At 39.8% G+C, this 18983-nt stretch overlaps 3 protein-coding genes across 3 annotated transcripts; 1 reads left to right on the top strand and 2 right to left on the bottom strand.

Annotated features, from left to right (window-relative positions):
- Positions 1–9606: 9606 nt before the first annotated feature.
- LOC131023255 (uncharacterized) lies at positions 9607–10119 on the bottom strand. The gene has a single exon (XM_057952798.1). It carries the CDS (start codon positions 10117–10119, stop codon positions 9607–9609), a length of 513 nt encoding a protein of 170 aa, XP_057808781.1.
- A 723-nt stretch (positions 10120–10842) lies between these two features.
- LOC131019665 (cytochrome P450 71A6-like) lies at positions 10843–13221 on the top strand. Its single transcript, XM_057948257.1, has 2 exons — positions 10843–11976; positions 12536–13221. Exons 1-2 carry the CDS (start codon positions 11086–11088, stop codon positions 13145–13147), a joined length of 1503 nt encoding a protein of 500 aa, XP_057804240.1. The 5' UTR covers positions 10843–11085; the 3' UTR covers positions 13148–13221.
- Positions 13222–14279: 1058 nt separating this feature from the next.
- Positions 14280–18754, bottom strand: LOC131019666 (quinolinate synthase, chloroplastic). Its single transcript, XM_057948258.1, has 7 exons — positions 17678–18754; positions 16262–16546; positions 15957–16181; positions 15678–15857; positions 15074–15571; positions 14789–14950; positions 14280–14706 (listed from the first exon to the last, which is right to left on the bottom strand). The coding sequence occupies exons 1-7, from the start codon at positions 18431–18433 to the stop codon at positions 14641–14643; spliced, it is 2172 nt and encodes a 723-aa protein (XP_057804241.1). The 5' UTR covers positions 18434–18754; the 3' UTR covers positions 14280–14640.
- Positions 18755–18983: the final 229 nt, after the last annotated feature.

The following is an 18983-nucleotide window of genomic DNA, read 5'->3' on the forward strand; positions in this document are numbered from 1 at the left end:
GGTCTCGTTTTGGTCCGATTGAGCCCTAGAAAATTATTGTAATTTTTTTATTATTATTGTATTTAAATTATGTCTTTATATTATTGTAATGTAGAATTTTAATTTTAATAAAATTTGAATTTTAAAAATAAAAGTGTAAAAATATGAATTTTGTGGAAATTGGGATTTAAGCACCCACCTAAGACACAATGCATGTGTGTCTTAGATGGGGCCCACTTCTAAGACACCCCTCTAAGACACCACCATTGGAGGTGCTCTTAGGGTGCAATTGATAGTTTAAAATTAAACAAAAAGTTTGGTGAATTACGAAACCAACACCTAAACTAGAAAAGCAATAAACGACACGGATTTACGTGGTTCGGTCGAGAAGACCTACGTCCACGGGGGTTTTGGGGGTTTTCCACTATAATCGAGAGAGTAGTTTACATTTTATAAGTTGTGAATAAATAATGAGATGATCCCCTGATCTATGCAACAAGGCCCTATTTATAAGCATGAACATAAACTTAAGGCCCTTTGGCCCATTAGACCCTTAAAGCCCATTAGCCCCATGAATCAAGCCCAAGCCCCGTTATTCTAATCTACATCTTGAAATCGAGCCATCAGAGCTGGAAAGCTGAGCCAAGCCGAGAATCAGGGCAATCCTGTATCAAATATTAGAAATAACCATAATACCAATAATAATAATAATCATAACTAGAAATATTCCCGTTATGTTTAGCACAGTGCTGGTGCACATTTCAGTCCTCATCAACCACTCCCCCCTCTGGTCTGGTTGAACCGGGTATTTTTCGTGTTCAACCAGGGAAGTATCGCTAAAGCCAGCGCTGTGCTGTTTTCCTTGGTCCCTGCAAATCATGAAGACATAAGAGTTTTAATATTATAAGAAAGCAAAGATAAACATTTTTTCCCTTGAATTTGGAATTGTAGTTTCAAGTTAGATTTCCTTCTTGTTTGTTGAATGTTGACAAAGATAAATAATTTCCATTTCTTTGGGCGCATAAGAAAACCAGCGCTGAGAATACCCCATATTGAATACTTTGCATAGATAAGCAATATGAATGCTTTGTGTTAGATAAACCAGAAGACCGCTGCAAGAATACCCGAATAACATAGGAAGACCCGTGTCGAAGTTGAGAAATATGATACTCTGATCATGTGAGAAAACCCGTCATAAATATTTGTCGAGTCTGAACAATATACCCCCTGTTGTTGAGCGCGTAAGAAATCCAGCGCGTGAGAAGACCAATAGATAACAATAGCATGCCAAAAGGCGACTTATTTCTCGCTGAGTAGCGATTAAAATAGATCAAAGCAGCCCATAGAGCAGAGGCGCAAAATAGTGTAGCCCGTAGAGTAGAGCAGAGAAATGCCTATCAGATCAGAGAAATACATATCAGAACAGCCCGGTCAGAGTAGAGAAATGCCCGTCAGAACAGAGAAATGCCCTCAGAGCAGCCCGGTCAGAGCAGAGAAATTCCCATTCAGAGCAGAGAAATACCCTCAGAGCAGCCCGGTCAAGGCAGAGGAATGCCCTTTCAGAGCAGAGAAATGTCCTCAGAGCAGCCCGATCAGAGCAGAGAAATACCCTTTCAGAGCAGAAAAATGTCCTCAGAGCAGCCCGATCAGAGCAGAGAAATACCCTTTCAGAGCAGAGAAATGTCCCTCAGAGAAGCCCGGTCAGAGCAGAGAAATGCCCTTTCAGAGCAGAGAAACACCCGTCAGAGCACCCGGCAGAGTAGAGAACACCCGTCAGAGCACTCGTCAGAGCAGAGAAACACCCGTCAGAGCACCCGGCAGAGCAGAGAAACACCCGTCAGAGCATCCGGCAGAGCACCCGGCAGAGCAGAGAAACACCCGTCAGAGCACTCGGCAGAGCACCCGGCAGAGCAGAGAAACACCCGTCAGAGCACCCGGCAGAGTACCCGTCAGAGCAGAGAAACACCCGTTAGAGCACCCGGCAGAGCACCCGGCAGAGCAGAGAAACACCCGTCAGAGCACCGGCAGAGCACCCGTCAGAGCAGAGAAACGCCCGTCAGAGCACCCGGCAGAGCACCCGTCAGAGCAGAGAAACGCCCGCCAGAGCAGAGAAACACCCGGCAGAGCACCCGTCAGAGCAGAGAAACGCCCGCCAGAGCAGAGAAACACCCGTCAGAGCACCCGGCAGAGCACCCGTCAGAGCAGAGAAACGCCCGCCAGAGCACCCGGCAGAGCACCCGTCAGAGCAGAACATTGAAGTCATGGCGGAGCATTGAAATCCCGACAGAGGATTAAAAATCCCGGTAGAGCATTGAAATCCCGGCAGAGCATTGGGATCACGGACGGTGGTTGAGCATTGGGATCACTGCAGAGCAGTGAAATCACAGTAGGGCAGTGAAATCACGGCAGAGCAGTTAAATCACGGTAGAGCAGTGAAATCACGGCAGAGCAGTGAAATCATGGCGGAGCATTCCTCAGCTGCTTCCCTCCTTTGTATGCAATTCCTTTGCTGCTTCCCTCCTTTGCTGCTTCCCTCCTTCGCTGCTTCCCATCCAATCTCGAACACTCTGCGCGGAGCATGGAAAACCCGGGGGGTGCAACCAACTTTCGCGTTCTTATGATTAAGTGCTATCTCTGCGCGGAGCATGGAGGGCCCGGGTGGCGCAACCAACTTTCGCGGCTTACGATTGACAGGAACACCCTGCACGGAGCATGGAGGACCCGGGGGGTGCCACCAACTTTCGTGGCTTACGGTTAAAGCAACCTCTGCGCGGAGCATGGAAAACCCGGGGGGTGCAACCAACTTTCGCGGCTTATGATTAAGTGCTATCTCTGCGCGGAGCATGGAGGGCCCGGGTGGCGCAACCAACTTTCGCGGCTTACGAGCGCTTCCCTCCCTCTGCTTTTCCCTTGACTTGCTTAAAAGCAATTTTTGAATTTGAAAATTGGGGACTACGGGTATACACCCTACTCCCCCCTCTGGTGACATGTGCAATACTCTGTTATGAACATGTTAAGTGTGTGTGTGTTTGGTGCTCATGCTTGCGATGATTGTGAGAGAGTTAGCATAACTACAGTTCCCAAGTAACATAATTCAAGTTGCAGTTCAAGCCCTAGCACATATGCAGAAGGTGTGCAGCTTCGTGTACTTAGTCAATTCATAATCCAGCCCTAGGCACATATGCAGAAGGTGTGCAGCTTCCAAGACATAATTATTATTGCATAAATCCCAGCATAGATCATATAAGTCATGGTTTTGCTCAAGTAAAGAAGTAGAATGTTTCCCAAATCCTTATCATGCTTACATGTTCCCATAAAAATACCCTAAAAACATAATTTTGCCTAGTAATAAAGCATAATACTCCCCCATCATGCTCACATGCTTCCACGAGATAAAGTTCAGCGAAGTACCTGAATCACCACTTACAAGTGGATTAGCTTTTCGTGTTATGGTGGTTACCATACTTGTTCAAGTTTTTTCCCAAAGCTGTTTATCATGTGCTGTAAGAACTCTTGAACGAGAATATTAGTAAAATATGAGAGCCCCTTTAAACAGGGCTGTGATCCCATTATTAAGAAATATATATACTGCGCAGCTTCATGCTACTTAATATCAAATTTTCACCTCCCATCAAGGATAATATAAAACATTAGTATGCCCAAATGTTCAAGTAGAGTATCTTTTGATTCCCAATCATGCTCACGTGCCAAGGGAGCTGGTCTCAAAGAAAGAAATCATCGATTTTGTCTTGCTTAGAAGTGCCCCTCCGATATATATCATGATACATATAAACCGAATAGAAGAGCATTGTTAACAATCATCAATCACTTACTTCACGTATTCAAAGAACATATGTGACTATAATTGAATCTAAATATGTGAAGTAGAGAAAACTTACGAATCTTCAATTAAATCTAGCAACTATAATTGAATAGTTCTAAGAATATGAAAATCTGACATTGGAATCCCAAATGCTTTAGCCATACAAAATTTATATTCAAGAGAATATATAGCTCAAACTTGGAATGTCATCAATAACCACTTCAAAGACTTGTTAGAATCAAAGCAGCAACAAATTGTAATCGAATAAGAAACTAAAAACACATTAATCCAAAAACCTCGAAAACTCGACTCCACCAAATTCGGTAGAGACACTCAGACACCCATCAATTTCATCCCAAATTAAATGTAATGCCCAGGAAAATCTCATGCGAAATCACAATGACAATCTCACGTATAGTTAAATTAAACACCCAATAAACATTTGATATGAGAAACCTGGAAGTTGAACCCAAAAATTCCATGAAGAGGGAGCAGAGCTCGATCCAGCCCCATTTCCAACCAACAAGTTATCATTGATAGGGAAATTCCCTTGACAACGGCTCCGACAGAAATCAACGCTATGTCGAGACTCGACGTCTTGAACCCTCTGCTGAGCACGATCTCGCTAAAGCCGTTCGCGGCTGAACTGGTGAGAAGAAGAAGCGGCTAGATCTGAGAAATAGAGGTAGCCATTGTGCACCGCAGCGGCGGCATTTCCCGGCAGAGCAGCGCCAGGCTCGGGAATCGTGGGGACCTCTGATATGGGTGGTCGAACAAATTTCTGGGAATTTTTGATTGGAGAGTTTCTTCATTTTTCGGGTGAAGACTGACGACAAGGGGGAATTCGATCCCGATCTGTGAGGGAGAGAGTGGCGGTAGGATTTCCTCGCGACGGCGCTGGCCGGAATTCAGGGTGGTGGTCGCCGACCCAAACTGGCGCTGGGAGAGAGATAGACCAAGGAGATGAACAGTAACTCTTTCATCTGGAATCGAAATCGAAATCTGGAATTTTTTTATGAACAGTGCCGACGAACAGTGATGAATAGTGCCGACGAACAGTGATGAATAGTAAGCTCGTCCGATTCGTTCCCACAGACGGCGCCAGTTGGTGAATTACGAAACCAACACCTAAACTAGAAAAGCAATAAACGACACGGATTTACGTGGTTCGGTCGAGAAGACCTACGTCCACGGGGGTTTTGGGGGTTTTCCACTATAATCGAGAGAGTAGTTTACATTTTATAAGTTATGAATAAATAATGAGATGATCCCCTAATCTATGCAACAAGGCCCTATTTATAAGCATGAACATAAACTTAAGGCCCTTGGGCCCATTAGACCCTTAAAGCCCATTAGCCCCATGAATCAAGCCCAAGCTCCGTTATTCTAATCTACATCTTGAAATCGAGCCATCAGAGCTGGAAAGTTGAGCCAAGCCGAGAATCAGGGCAATCCTGTATCAAATATTAGAAATAACCATAATACCAATAATAATAATAATCATAACTAGAAATATTCCCGTTATGTTTAGCACAGTGCTGGTGCACATTTCAGTCCTCATCAAAGTTAATAATTTAAAAATATACATTGTAAAAATATATTTTAAGATCATTTAAAGTCAACTATTATTAAACTGTAACTATGACATATATCCTTCAAAACTGTACTAATTCAGACTGTGGTTACAGTGACAGAACATTTTTTTCATCTCTCTTCTTTTTCCTTTCTTGGCGGACGATTATATATAGTGAAAAAGAAATGGCCGGTTATAGATAAGGAACAGCATCGTGATGCAATCTCCGCCATGAATGGCCTGACATGACTCTTTGGCCTTGCAGTAGTTTTCATTTGTTGCCTCAGAATCCTCCAATCCTAAGTTTTCAATCTAATGCATGAACTGTGAATATTTCACGTAGCATGTTTGTGCATGAACAGCTGTATTATTTTTAATTCTAAATTTGTCATTAGAAAAGAAAAAAAAAGTACTATATTTTGATGATTCACACTTTTTATTTCTTATTCTTTTTAATTATAAGAAAATATATTTAAATATTATGAAGAGAGAGAGTGGGGGAGAGAGAATAAGAAAGATAGAGATATATGTACTTCATTCGTTCCACTAGAGATGACTCACTTCTTTTCGGACGAAAATTCAGAAGAACGTGAAAATTGAATTAAAGTGATAGAACCCATAACTTTTCAAGAAATAAATATTGATTTTTATGGAGATGAGTCGTTTTTAACTAATGGGACGATCCAAAATAAAAACGAGTCATTTTTATTGGAACAAGAAGAGTAATATATATTTGAAGATAAAATTAAAAAATCATAAAAATATATAATATAGAAAAATATTATCATATTTATAACTTAGTGATATATTATTATAAATTGAAGTGTAAATGTAAAAAAATAAGCTGTTTCAAGAAAACTTCCTTCTTATTGATCCAAAAAGAATTTTTAACTAAAAAATGAGTAAAAGAAAAAATGAAAATACATGTATACGCTTTTTTCCACCAAAAAGAACGCCTCCGTAATGGATTTGGTGGCAACATACCTTCCAAGAATTCCTATTTTATATATACAAAATAAGCACAACTCCTGCACCATGTAACGTGGCCAATTTTTTTCTCAAAAAAAAAAAAACGTGGCCAATTTTGCTTCAATAAAGCCCACAAACTCCTAAATGATAACTTTATTTCACATTTAAATATTATTCCAGGATAAGGGTTCGACTTTGAATTTGATAATAGATGGGCTAATAAATAAATATTTTGGAATGTTTGATGTTAGAATTTGATAATAGATGCGCTGATAAATAAATATTTGGGATGTTTGATGACAGTATCAGTGCAATGGCAGTTATCGAACAAGCTAAGAAAGAAAAAAGGAGGAGAATGATATTGAGATATTTAATCTAATTTATTTACATGCATCAAACTGGTGCTGCAAACTGTGGTGGCGGAGGATGAAAAAGGCATCGCCGTGGGTGTAAAAGCCGCGCCGGCAGGGGGCGGGGGCGGGTGGGGGGAGGGGAAATTAGGGTTTGGGATGGAGGGAAAGGAGGGAGACGATGCTAGGGGGGTTTTATTTTTTGTTTTTTTTTTAACATGCCATAAATGTGCCTAAGTGTCAATTCCGGCTGCTACCGTGTCATTTCCGACGTCGGCATAAGAAAAAATCGATCACTGGATAAATTAAAGATAAAAAAAAGGTTATGAATTTAGAAGTCACTTTTTTAGAATTGGTGCAAAAATCAAATACTGAAATAAGTTATGGATTTATAGGCAATTAGCCCTATAAAAAATATTTTGGGTTGTGTTGGAAACAAATACTACACCTTATTAGAATATTGATTTTCATAAACAAATTTTGTAAAACATGTAACTATATAGATTTGATGGAGTCAGCGAGAGAAAGAGAATTAGAGATGAAGGTGGTGGCTCCGGTGTGAAACCAGTGGTCGACGACGACTTTTCCTCGCTGGGATTGACAAAAAGAGCGATTAATTCTTAGGGTAGCAGAGGGTTTTGCGAGGATTTTTTTATTTGAGGACTTTTCTAGTGTGATTTTGGATTTTGGAGCGCGAATTTTTTACATGCAGATCCGTTTTCGGCGACCTTGGCGAAGAAGAAAGGCGTGGGTCCCACCACCAATGTAATAAATAAATTAATTAATTAAAATACGTAACGTAGTTAAACAACCGTTAGGGCAGAGGGTGTAATTGAACCAAGTTTACGATTTTAGGAGTTTAGTTCAACCAAAGTTTAGTTTAGGGAGCCAGACGTGAAAATGGGACAAATATTAATTAGGGGTGAATTTGATACTTAACCCTTAATTATATTTTCATTTAGTCCATTGAGTTTATGTTTTTTATATATTAATACTAATTAATTTTTCTTCCAAATTATGATTCATGATTCTTGGTGCTTGTTTCTTGTGAATTATATGGTTAATAATTTGCATGTTTAGTTGCTCAATTTGATACTTAAATATGATGATTGTTCAGCTGATTTAGGAATGCATTGAGTCATGAATGATATAGGTGGATTACATGGAGAAATTCTTTGTGTGCCTTTTGGTGTTAGATTGTTTTGTTAAGTATTGAACGATATAAAGAATTTACTAATTTACTTTTATTACGACTTGATAAATTGGTACTTGGATTAATAAGTTGAATATATAAATTTGATTGATGTAATTACATTCTTTAGAGTCAATCTTTTATCTTAAAATTTTATATCTGATTTATTTGCTTTTATTTTATATCTACATAGCGCTTTTGAAAAAACACAAAATCTGACCATTTATTACGTGTAAAGACTGTTTTGCCCTTAATTAGGGCGGACCGGATTCGGATCGAATTAATTCGGGTTTGCGCGCGGGTTAGGCACATATATATGGCACTATTAGTTCCATATGTGTCAACCGAAAAAAAATCTAAGTATATAGCACTAATAGCTATAAGTACCATTCGTGCAACACTACATAAGAGAGTATATGACACTAATAACACTAATATGGTCAAACGTACCATTCATGCAGCACACTAAATGGAGAATCTAAACCCTAAATGGATAATCTAAATTCTAAATGGAGAATCTAAACCCTAAATGATAATCTAAATCCTAAATGGATAATCTAAACCCTCCGGGGAAGTGTTCAAAGTGGTCATAGAACTGTACTCATCTAAATAATATCAGCACACAGGTATATGGCATTAATATAGTCATAAGTATCATTCGTATGACACTAATGTCACTAATATGGCCCTAAGTACCATTGGTGCAATACTGAGTATGTGGCACTAATGGCATTAATAGTGCCATGTGTGCGCGCAAACCCGAATCTGGTCCGCCCTAATTAAAGGTGAAACAGTTCGAAAACGTAAAAAATGGTCAGATTTTGTGGTTTTTCAATTAGAGGCCAAATATTATATTTTCTTATTTAAAATGACCATGCGAGTATATTGTTTCTTATATTTATCTGCCAAGTTTAGTTAGTCACATCCTTTTAATTGTTTACCCGAATATTTATTGGGTGTCTATGTTAGATTAATATTTGTATTTTCGATTATTTTGTCTCTATGAATACAATACTATGCTTACTTTATAAGTTACAATTGCACTGTTTAATTGCGGTAATTTTTAAAGGCAGCACCCTATTGTAGCCAACACCTTTTAGTTATAGGAAATTTTAGCCATACAAATAAAAATATGAAATTAATAGCATTTATGATCAAAATACCTTTTTAGTGCGTAACAGTGTAAAATACACTATTACACACTTTTTTTTTTTTTTGAAAATACGAAATTTAAATAACAAAAAAGAAAATACAAAAGAACCTTGGGCATACCCAAGGGGGAGTACAGTGCCGCCAAAACACAAAGTCTCAAGTGAGAATTGTGGGGGCAAGGGGGGAGCAGTGCCTTTTGAAAGAACACTTTTACATACTTAGCACAACCTCAAACAATGGCTAGTGCTATAAGAAGAGTGTTACATCTAAAACAAGCAAAATTTCTAAGATTTTTTATCTTACTCCTTTTGGATTTGTCATGATTTTGAGACCATCGGGTGGTAGGGCCGAGCTTTTGGGGCCTTCGGTCTGTTGAGAGCCTTTTTTGGCTATCTGTCGGGCCTGCCGAGTACCGTCGAGAACTGTTAAAGCGCATTTTCTGGAGCTGCCGAGAATCGCTTCAACTAGTGGAGACTAAGATTTTGAGACTCCTTGCCATTCCAAATGCGCTCTTACCTCATCAGGAGGGAAGATATCATTTAAGCAACGGTAGATGTCACATTTGATTTCATACACCACATTCTTCTCTAGGTTCTTTCTCAAATATAAGCTTGTTCCTAGCAAACCACAAGTGATTTACCATCACAACCAATGAAAGGAGTTTGGCTTTATTGTAGATCTTTGACCCCTTATTCTTTTTGGAGAGATGCTTGATGGCACTTGGTATAGTTGACATGAGTTCCTTCAATCGGAGCCATTTTTTTATCTCTCTCCATGTCTTTGAAGTTTCTACACATTTAAAGTAAAGGTGCTCCAGTGATTCATCACAAGTATTGCAAATAGCATAAAGTTTAGGAACTCCCTGGAGTCGATCCACTGTTTTGAGCCGATTTTGTAATGCAAGCCAAAGGGTGATAGAGCATCTTGGAGGAATGTAGTTTCTCCAAATTGCCTTGTGCCAAAATAGTGCCTCGCCCTTGTCCCGGAAACAGTTGTACGCTTCAGCCGTGAGATTTTCGCCACCCCAACTATTAAGGGCCACTTGCGCCTTATCAACGGATCCCTCATGTTTCTCCACCATGATATCCCTTACCAAACATATATTTTTGATAAGGGGGGAATCAGTGGAGTGAGGTGCAAGTGTCCAAATGTCCTTCTTCTTGATGTACTCGGTATGGACCCAATGAATCCAGAGAGATTCGGCTTTGCGATGTATGTTCCACAAGTTCTTGATAAGAAGAGCTTTGTTCCATACTCCAAGGTCGCGCAACCCTAATCCTCCTTCATCTTTCAGTAGGCATACCTTTCTCCAAGCCACCTGCCCTGCCACTTTGTTCCACACAAAGGTTCTAACAATTTTATTAATCCTTTGAATTACCTCGCCCGGAAGGGGAAAGATTTGAAGCCAATAACATTCAGTTCCTTGAAGTACAATACAACTCTAGCTAGCTCCAATCGCCTATTAGAAGTGAAAAAGTGTGTAATACAGTGTATTTACACTGTTACACACTTTTTTGCAATTACACACTTTCACGTTATTACACACTTTTTTTCACAAAAAAAATGTGTAACAGCGTAAAATACACTATTACACGATTTTCGCGATCATTACACGATTTTTGAAAAAGTGTGTAATAGTGTATTTACACTGTTACACACTTTTTCGCATTAAAGGTATAATTGTACATTTACATAAAAAAGACTAATTTTTCCATATTTTTATTTGAGTTGACATTTTTTCCTTTTTTTAATACAAGAAGGATTAATTGAGCCCATTAGCTCAAACTTTTATTACTCACAATTTAGTGATCAAACATATGAATGTAAACAAATGAAATTGTGGCGGTGCTGGTTGCCTTCTCCGCCAGGGAGATGATGAAAACCAAGATGTCATCTTCTCGAAGCGGGCAAAACTTAGCATGCAGAGACGTTTGCGTTTTTGCCCTACGGAACAAGTGCAATCCAGCTAGTCCAAACGTACAGTTCTATAAATAGCAGCAATAATTTCCACTTGTCTCCTCGCAACGCTAAGAAGGCAAAAACAAAAATGTTGGCGCTTCATGAGCTTATTCTATATCCTGTTCTCGCCATCATACTCTCCACCCTCCTCCACGGCTGGCTCTCCGCCGCGGCGTTGAAGCCACGGAAGAGGCTGCCGCCATCTCCCAACAAACTTCCCATAATCGGAAACCTTCACCAGCTCGGGAAATTCCCCCACCGCTCCCTCCAGTCCTTATCCCACCGCTACGGCCCGCTGATGCTGCTCCACCTCGGCCGCGTCCCGGTGCTCGTCGCCTCCTCCGCCGCTGCCGCGCGCGAGATCACGAAAGAGCAGGACCTCATCTTCTCGAACCGGCCGAAGCTGAGCAGCCCCGACCGGCTCATCTACTGCTCCAAAGACGTCGCGTTTGCCCCTCACGGAGATTACTGGCGGCAGATGCGGAGCATATTCGTGCTGCGCCTGCTCAGCAACAAGAGGGTTCAATCCTACCGCCGCGTCAGGGAGGAAGAGACGTCGCTCATGGTGGAGAAGATCAGGAAATCGGCGGCCGCGGCGGCGGTGGTAAATTTGAGCGACGCGCTGGAGTCGCTGACGAGCAATGTGATCTGCAGGGTGGCGTTGGGGCGGAAATACGGCGAGGAGAGATTCTTCGCGGAGTTTGTACAACTTTTAGGAATTTCTCCTGTGGGAGACTACGTTCCGTGGTTGGGTTGGACCAATTGGTTCAACGGTTTGGATGCAAGGAGAGGGAGAGTGGCCAAACGTATTGATAAATTTTTGGAGCGTGTTGTTCGAGAGCATAGAGAGATGAGAGTGGAAGTTGGCGACGACGCTGCAGCTGCAGACATGGATTTTGTTGACATACTGCTCGAGTTTCAGAGACAGAATCAAGGCAGCTCCCCTGTTGACGATGATGTCATAAAAGCGCTAATCCTTGTAAGATTTTTTTTTTTTTTATGGTTAATTATAGTTTCACTTTCACACCTGTGATTTACGAACCGTTCAATTCTATCTCAATTTTTATAAAATATTAATTTTTTTATGTGACTTTTAAAATATTTTCAAATCTATCCTCAGTGCGTATCTAATTTAATTTTTAGTGGAAAACCAACTTTTAAATTTGTTTCTGAAAAAAATTAAAATTACATGTCTCTATTAGTATTTCTATGATAAGTTATATCACCCAATATAACGTTAAAAATTTAGTTTGGTGATATATTTGACAACCTTTTAAAAGATTAGGAGTAATATAATATTTCATAAATATGTTGTGATAGATTTGAAAAAATTGTAAAAGATAGGAATGAAAACTATAATTAACTCTATTTTTTGTGCAATAAAAAATATTTAAAGACTACATGCCGATGAACTTGAATTTAAAATTTTTAATTTTAAATATTAATCATTCTAGCACAAACTAAATTTATCCACTCATGTTTGAATTTTTTTTATAAGTTATATCCATATTTTTTGCTTTATTATAAACTTATGATAGGACGCATTTTCTGCTGGAACTGATACCACATCCAATGCTTTGGACTGGACGATGGTGGAGCTGATGAGGAATCCATCAGCTATGAAAAGACTGCAAAATGAAGTGAGAGAAGTTGCTGCTAGAAACGAAGGTGAAATCGGTGAAGAAGATTTAGCGAAAATGTCATATCTGAAAGCAGTGATTAAAGAGAATCTAAGACTACATCCACCGGCACCGTTGCTGGTTCCTCGTGAATCTACTCGAGACACAAAAGTACTAGGCTATGATGTGGCGGCAGGCACACGTGTAATGATCAATGTTTGGATGATAGGGAGGGATCCTTCGCTGTGGGAGAATCCGAAAGAATTTCGTCCGGAAAGGTTCCTCGGAACAAGCATTGACTTTAAAGGACTTCATTTCAAACTGCTGCCATTCGGGGCAGGGCGAAGGGGCTGTCCCGGCATCGCATTTGCGACGGCGGTTTACGAGCTGGCCTTGGCCAAATTGGTGTGTGGTTTTGAATTTGGATTGCCTAATGGAGGGAGAGGGGAAGATTTGGACATGACTGAAGAATCTGGGATTACTGTACGTAGAAAGTTTCCGTTGCTTGTAGTCATCACTCCACGTGTTTAATTTGTTAGTTCCTTTTGTGCATTTCAATTGTTGTTGTGTTAGAAAAAATAAAATGAACTGAGGCATATTGTCAATGTTTGCCTGCTATAAACGTGGTTCATATAATTTATATACTTCCTTCATCCATAAAAGATAATATTATAAGAGAACGATATATATTTTAATAAAAAATAATCTTATAAGAAGATAACATAAATTTTAATATACTCCATCCGTCCACAAATTAAACTCTACTATGCTTTTTGGACAAGGGGTGGAATTAAAAGTACCCACCCCCACAATATGTCTATGAAAAATACATTTACCATTCATTGGCCCACCCCACAACACTTTTATCACTTTTATACTCCCTCCGTCCCACTGTAAGTGATACCTTTTTTTTTGCACGAAAATTAAGAAATGTGTATTTTGTGTGTAGGTGAAAAAGTGAAAAGGTGTTTAAAGGGAAAAGCTTTTACCCAAAAAGGAAAGGTCTCACTTACAGTGGAACGCCCAAAATAGAAAGAGTATCAGATACAGTGGTACGGATGGAGTATTATATATTTACTTACATTTACCATTCATGGACCCACACAACATTACTTTTATCACTTTATATTATATATTTACTACTCTTTATCACTTATGGACCCACCTACAACACCTTTATCACTTTTGGTCAACTACCATTTTTATCCCATTAACATATTTTTCAGTTTTCTTAATCTTCCGGAACCTCAACTGAAAGTTTATTTCATGGACAGAGGGAGTAAATAATTAGTGTATTGTGAGTAGAAAAAATTATTTAAACGAATAATATGCTGCCTAGGAGCGCACTGCATTTTAAGCATTATTCCACGTGTCCCGAAGTCTTTTCAGAATTGTTTTTTACTTTTAGCAATAAGGAATTAACGGTGTTGACTTTTTTATCATTGTAATGATAAGTTCTCGAGAACTGTTGTATTATGTGAGCAGATAGGGCAAGTGTTGCTGAGTATTTAGGCAACAGAAGCTTCCTGGAGGCGCTTAATTTTTCTACCGGAAATTTTGAAAGCAAACAAAAATGACCTTGTCTTTACCTTTCACTATTTTTTCTTTCATGAATTCTCACCTGATCAAGAATTGACAATCTAGTCAAAACTGATGAGCATGATTTCCCCAAAATTATGGAGCTTTTATTCCCAACGGAGCTCTTCTTTTCCATCATCACAGCCTAACAAACTTCTATCATAATAAATCTAGATTTTAATGTTACAAGATAAAACAAAAACAATCAACGCACTCCACTAATTCTAACATCCTATTGTATCATACCAGAACCAAGAACAAGAAAAAAAAAATATAACATTATGGAGATGCGATGGAGCTTCCATAACATTGAAGTTGTATATAAGAGGCGAAGGTGTGGACGAAGAATCCATCAATAATCGCGGTGTAAGGTTCCTTTGACACGTATTTCTTACCAAAAGACTGGTAGCAGTTCTGCTCATATCTGCCCATGATCTGAAAACTTTTTATCTTCCATTGAGAGGATTGTGGAGGATCTGCTGGATCAGCTTCTCCGGCAATCTCTTTGTAGCCTGTAAGAAACGTGAGTAGATTGAGATTAATATCCCCAAAGAGTTGTATGCACAAGGCAGAAGTGGAAGTTGAAATGCAGACCTGAAAATGTCTCATGTGAAGAATAGGCTCACAGCCAACGTCTGCAATCAGTTTACCGTTTGGGGTCTGCAGACTAAACCGCCCAGCTTCATACGATGAAAGATCATCTTTATCGTGTGGCAAATTGTGGCAAATTTTCAATAGTGATTCCAGGGAATTCATCTAGCGAATCAACCAAGAAGACAAGATTAAAAGGTATTTCTAGAGTACTCAAATTTGGGATGCTTGTAATTAACATATATAGTGGAAATGAATTCAGAAAAATGGAATTCCGGTGTAGCTAACCTTCATATAAGGACATGATGCACAGCCTCCATGAAGAGAGCAGCCCTCTCCACTTGCAGCTCCGGGTATTATTGGGAGGTTTGAGAAGTCCCCTGCTTCACCCAGTGATGAGCTCGGTGTTCTAGTTATTGACTCTGATGAGACGGGGAATACTATCTCTACGCTCACTTTAGCTCCGTTTTGGGGTGTCCCGGATCCCAACAGCTTGCGTACTGCAGCAACAATTGAGGTCACCATTCCTGATTCGGTTCCTAAGACAAACTGAAGATGCTCATCGACATTTCTATCTAATGCCTCTTGTACCCTCTCTTTAATGAAGTCCAATATATTTTGAGTGGAACCCACTACTCCCATCCCTCTTTGCTTTGCTTCCATTGCTAGAGCAAACATTTCACCAGGAACTTCAAAGTGTGCAGTCAGAAATGCATCGCAGTACATCTCATTTATTTTGCCAACGACTTCATGACCAAAGAGGTGATGAACAATGCATGTCCCGTCCTGGTGACAGAAACATTTTTAAATTGTATTAAGGGAACCCAACTAAGCAATTAAGACTTTATGAGCATAATCAGTTTTCATACAAACAAAACAACTGAAGATTTACCTGAAAATAGCGAAGACGGGGTATTAAAGATTTTATAGATCTGCTGTTGTGGTTTGGATGTATATTGACAATTTCTTCATCACTCATCTCAGTCATCTGTCTGAACAATTCCATAATATTTGCTCCCATGTAGGTGTCAGGTCCATACCATACATTTAAATCTGGAACTTCTGCAAACGCCTGGAAAAACAAGATACAGCTTAAAGAAGATGGCATTGAAAAATCTAGGCCAGCAATACCACAAAGTAATGAATACAGTAAAGCACGAGAATCACCAACCTGTAGAATGGTTGGCACAACATTAGACGAGGTGCAAGTTATTGTTGGAACTACTTCGTGAGTATAGGCTTTCGTCTCCAGAGAGGTATTAATGTACACAACATGTAAAGAGGGAGAAGAAACAGAAGATGCGCCTGCCGCAAGGTAATCCATGTATGCTGGACTGGCTGCAGCATCAGCCAAGGAGCATCCGATGCGCTCCTTGGACATCCTGTATACCCCTACCTAAAGAACAATCATACTTTATACAATCACTATGACAGGGCAGAAAACCAAACATAAAAATCACGAGCGAGATGCAGTACCTCGGGAAACCCAGCCTGATCAAGGATTGCACGCACATTTTCTGACATGAAATCAACTCCAAGAACAGTGACGAATTTGCAGCCAGCTTTGGCCATATTGACAGCAGAATCTGCCATGACCAGTGAATCAGATATGTGAATATGAGGCCAGAGCTTCTGAGCGGCAGTTAAAACACCTTGAACCTCAGGGTCCATGTAAAAATGAGCAACAACACCAATCTTCTTCTCCTCTAGCAAATTCACTAGCTCTTGAATTTTTACCTGATCTGGAACCAGAAATCTAGCCTGCGATAAACTATATTCAAACTTAGGTTTTTTAAGAGTTAAGGTTTCACATAAACGGAAAAGGATGAGCACTCTTCCTGAACAAACAACATTAGAACGTAGCACAATGCATGATTTTTTCAGAATATCAGAGTCAATCTGGGACGCAATTTTCTTGTCATCACCTTTACTAGACTAAATTTAAAAATGCTTGAGAACCCTCCAAATAAACAATACTTTGATCAATCAAGTAATAACAGCACAAGGAATCAAACCAATATGTGATCTAACTATCAGCTGGAATGGAAATAATCAAGCACAAACGAAAAAGGAAATAGTAACAAGGGCAACCCATTATGCATCGAGCAATAAAACTAGGATCTCTCTGTTTTATTTCAAGAAATTCATTTCCATCCTTGACAGCTGACTGCTTTAATATCTATTCATGATAAGCAACATTTCCTTAGTTATTTTTTAAGAAAGCAGCAACGATTGAGCAATGTAACATTATGACCTCCTCATATACTCATGAAACAAGCACCCATTGTTTTAATCTTATTCAACATGATTGAATCTATACTTGATTTAGAAATATCGAAAAGCATCTGTCTAAATGTCAGTTTATCTTGCTAATTAAATAAATACTACTCTCCATTCACAAAAAATAATCATAATTTTTTTTTTTTTATGTCTACAAAAAATAGTCATATTCTATTATAGACACTACCCCACAATATATTACCTTAATCTACCATCTTATTTACATATTCTACCGCATATGACCAACAACTTTTATCTTTATTATTCACTAAACCATTACCATTAAGGTGAGACTCACTCTTCATTCACAGTACATTCAACTATTTATATTAAAACTCGGGAATTAGCACTTGGTAAGTAGCCAACAACTTATATATTTTGATAACAAATCCCCAACAGTATAAAGTCAGTCAAACGAATCAATCTTGTCACTCATCCGACTTTTTTTATTACTCCTTCATAAAAATGTCGTCTTAGTGTGAGCCACAGTCAGCAAAATCTATAATCATACACCACATAACTAACTTTTTGATTAAAAAAAAAAGAAAAAGAAATCTTTAAATATTCAACCAAACTTATCCACGTAACAAAAATAAAATAAAAAATTCCAACCTGAGCTTCAGCGTAGCTTCCTTTCGCCTGAATTCCATCAGCAGTCACAATCAGCGACGGGAACGGCTCGCCGCGGGGGCGGCCATCGCGCTCCGCCACCAACGCCTTGGTCCTCTTCTGCATACTAATCAGGACATTATGCCAAGTATTCGACCTGCTGCTCGAGTAACCAACCTTTCTTCCATTCAACCCCACAACGCTCAGCGCTCCGAAATCTTCAGCTTTGAAGGATAAAACCTCCTCCGCCGTGGCACCGTCGAGCGCCCAGACCAAGCACGCGCAGAACCCTTTCGTTATCTCCGAATCACTCTCCGCCGAAAACCTCATTCTGCCACCACCGTCCATTTCCACACGCAGCCACACCTGCGTGGTGCAACCGGGAACGCGGTTGTCCGCGATTTTCATCGAATCGTCGAGAGAAGGGAGGAGCTCCGCGTAGTGCAGGAGCCTCTTCACGCGGTCGACTGGATCGGTCAGCGATTGGAATTCCTGAATCAGTTTCTGCACCTTCGCTTTAGCGGCGGCGGAGGTGAGCGTGTCGCCGCCGGAGGTCACAGCCGAGCAAACGAAACCAGCTCTCGCAACCGGTTTGAGAGGATTCCAGGAATTAAGATGAGGGCTCTGCGAATAGATGCATCTGAAAATCGGTGGCGAGGACGGCAAATTAGGGCTGGGTACGTGGCTGAATTTAGGGTTTTTGGAATTGCAGAAGGAAGCTGAAGAGACAGCACACATCGAAATGGCCGTTGCGTCCATTTCTTACACAGATTAAACACTAAACAAGCTCTTATCTTTGCCTATCAGCTGTATGTTAAAAAGTCTAGCTAGATTTTCTGCGTTTTAGGTTAACACTTGGAGCGGAAAAAAAGCGCAGAGAAGAGGAAGAAGAGTGGAGGTCGGCGCGATGGGAAGGAAGAAAGTGTGGATATATATGGAGATGAATTCGCGGTGGTGATAAAGCGCCCAATCACGCGCCAAAAGAGCAAAAAGTGTGTAGTGCGGCGGGGCCCACCAAAAATAATTTCAGTGAATAAACTCCAAATATAAATTTACGTCACTTTTGATTATTGTAGATTCAAAACATATTACTCCCTCCGTCCCGTTGATAATGACACGTTTCTTTTCGGCACGGAGATTAAGGAGAAGAAAATTAGGGAATAAAGGTGTACATGATTAGAATTGTGTTTAGAGATTATTTATTATATCTAATTTATCAATATATAAAAATATTTATTTCTTGATTCATTAAATAAATTTAGTATCTGTAATTAATTAATCATTTCTTACCATTAAGACTAATTTCACA

Source organism: Salvia miltiorrhiza, chromosome 4, assembly GCF_028751815.1.
Source record: "Salvia miltiorrhiza cultivar Shanhuang (shh) chromosome 4, IMPLAD_Smil_shh, whole genome shotgun sequence".
Lineage (NCBI taxonomy): Eukaryota > Viridiplantae > Streptophyta > Magnoliopsida > Lamiales > Lamiaceae > Salvia > Salvia miltiorrhiza.

Coding starts and splice junctions, on each gene's coding strand:
- LOC131023255 (XM_057952798.1), bottom strand. CDS start 10,119: ATGGTGGAGAAACATGAGGGATCCGTTGATAAGGCGCAAGTGGCCCTT.
- LOC131019665 (XM_057948257.1), top strand. CDS start 11,086: ATGTTGGCGCTTCATGAGCTTATTCTATATCCTGTTCTCGCCATCATA. Junction 11,977..12,535: donor TCATAAAAGCGCTAATCCTT/GTAAGATTTTTT, acceptor AACTTATGATAG/GACGCATTTTCTGCTGGAAC.
- LOC131019666 (XM_057948258.1), bottom strand. CDS start 18,433: ATGGACGCAACGGCCATTTCGATGTGTGCTGTCTCTTCAGCTTCCTTC. Junction 16,182..16,261: donor ATCAGGCTGGGTTTCCCGAG/GTACTGCATCTC, acceptor ATTGTTCTTTAG/GTAGGGGTATACAGGATGTC. Junction 14,951..15,073: donor CATCATGTCCTTATATGAAG/GTTAGCTACACC, acceptor TTGATTCGCTAG/ATGAATTCCCTGGAATCACT.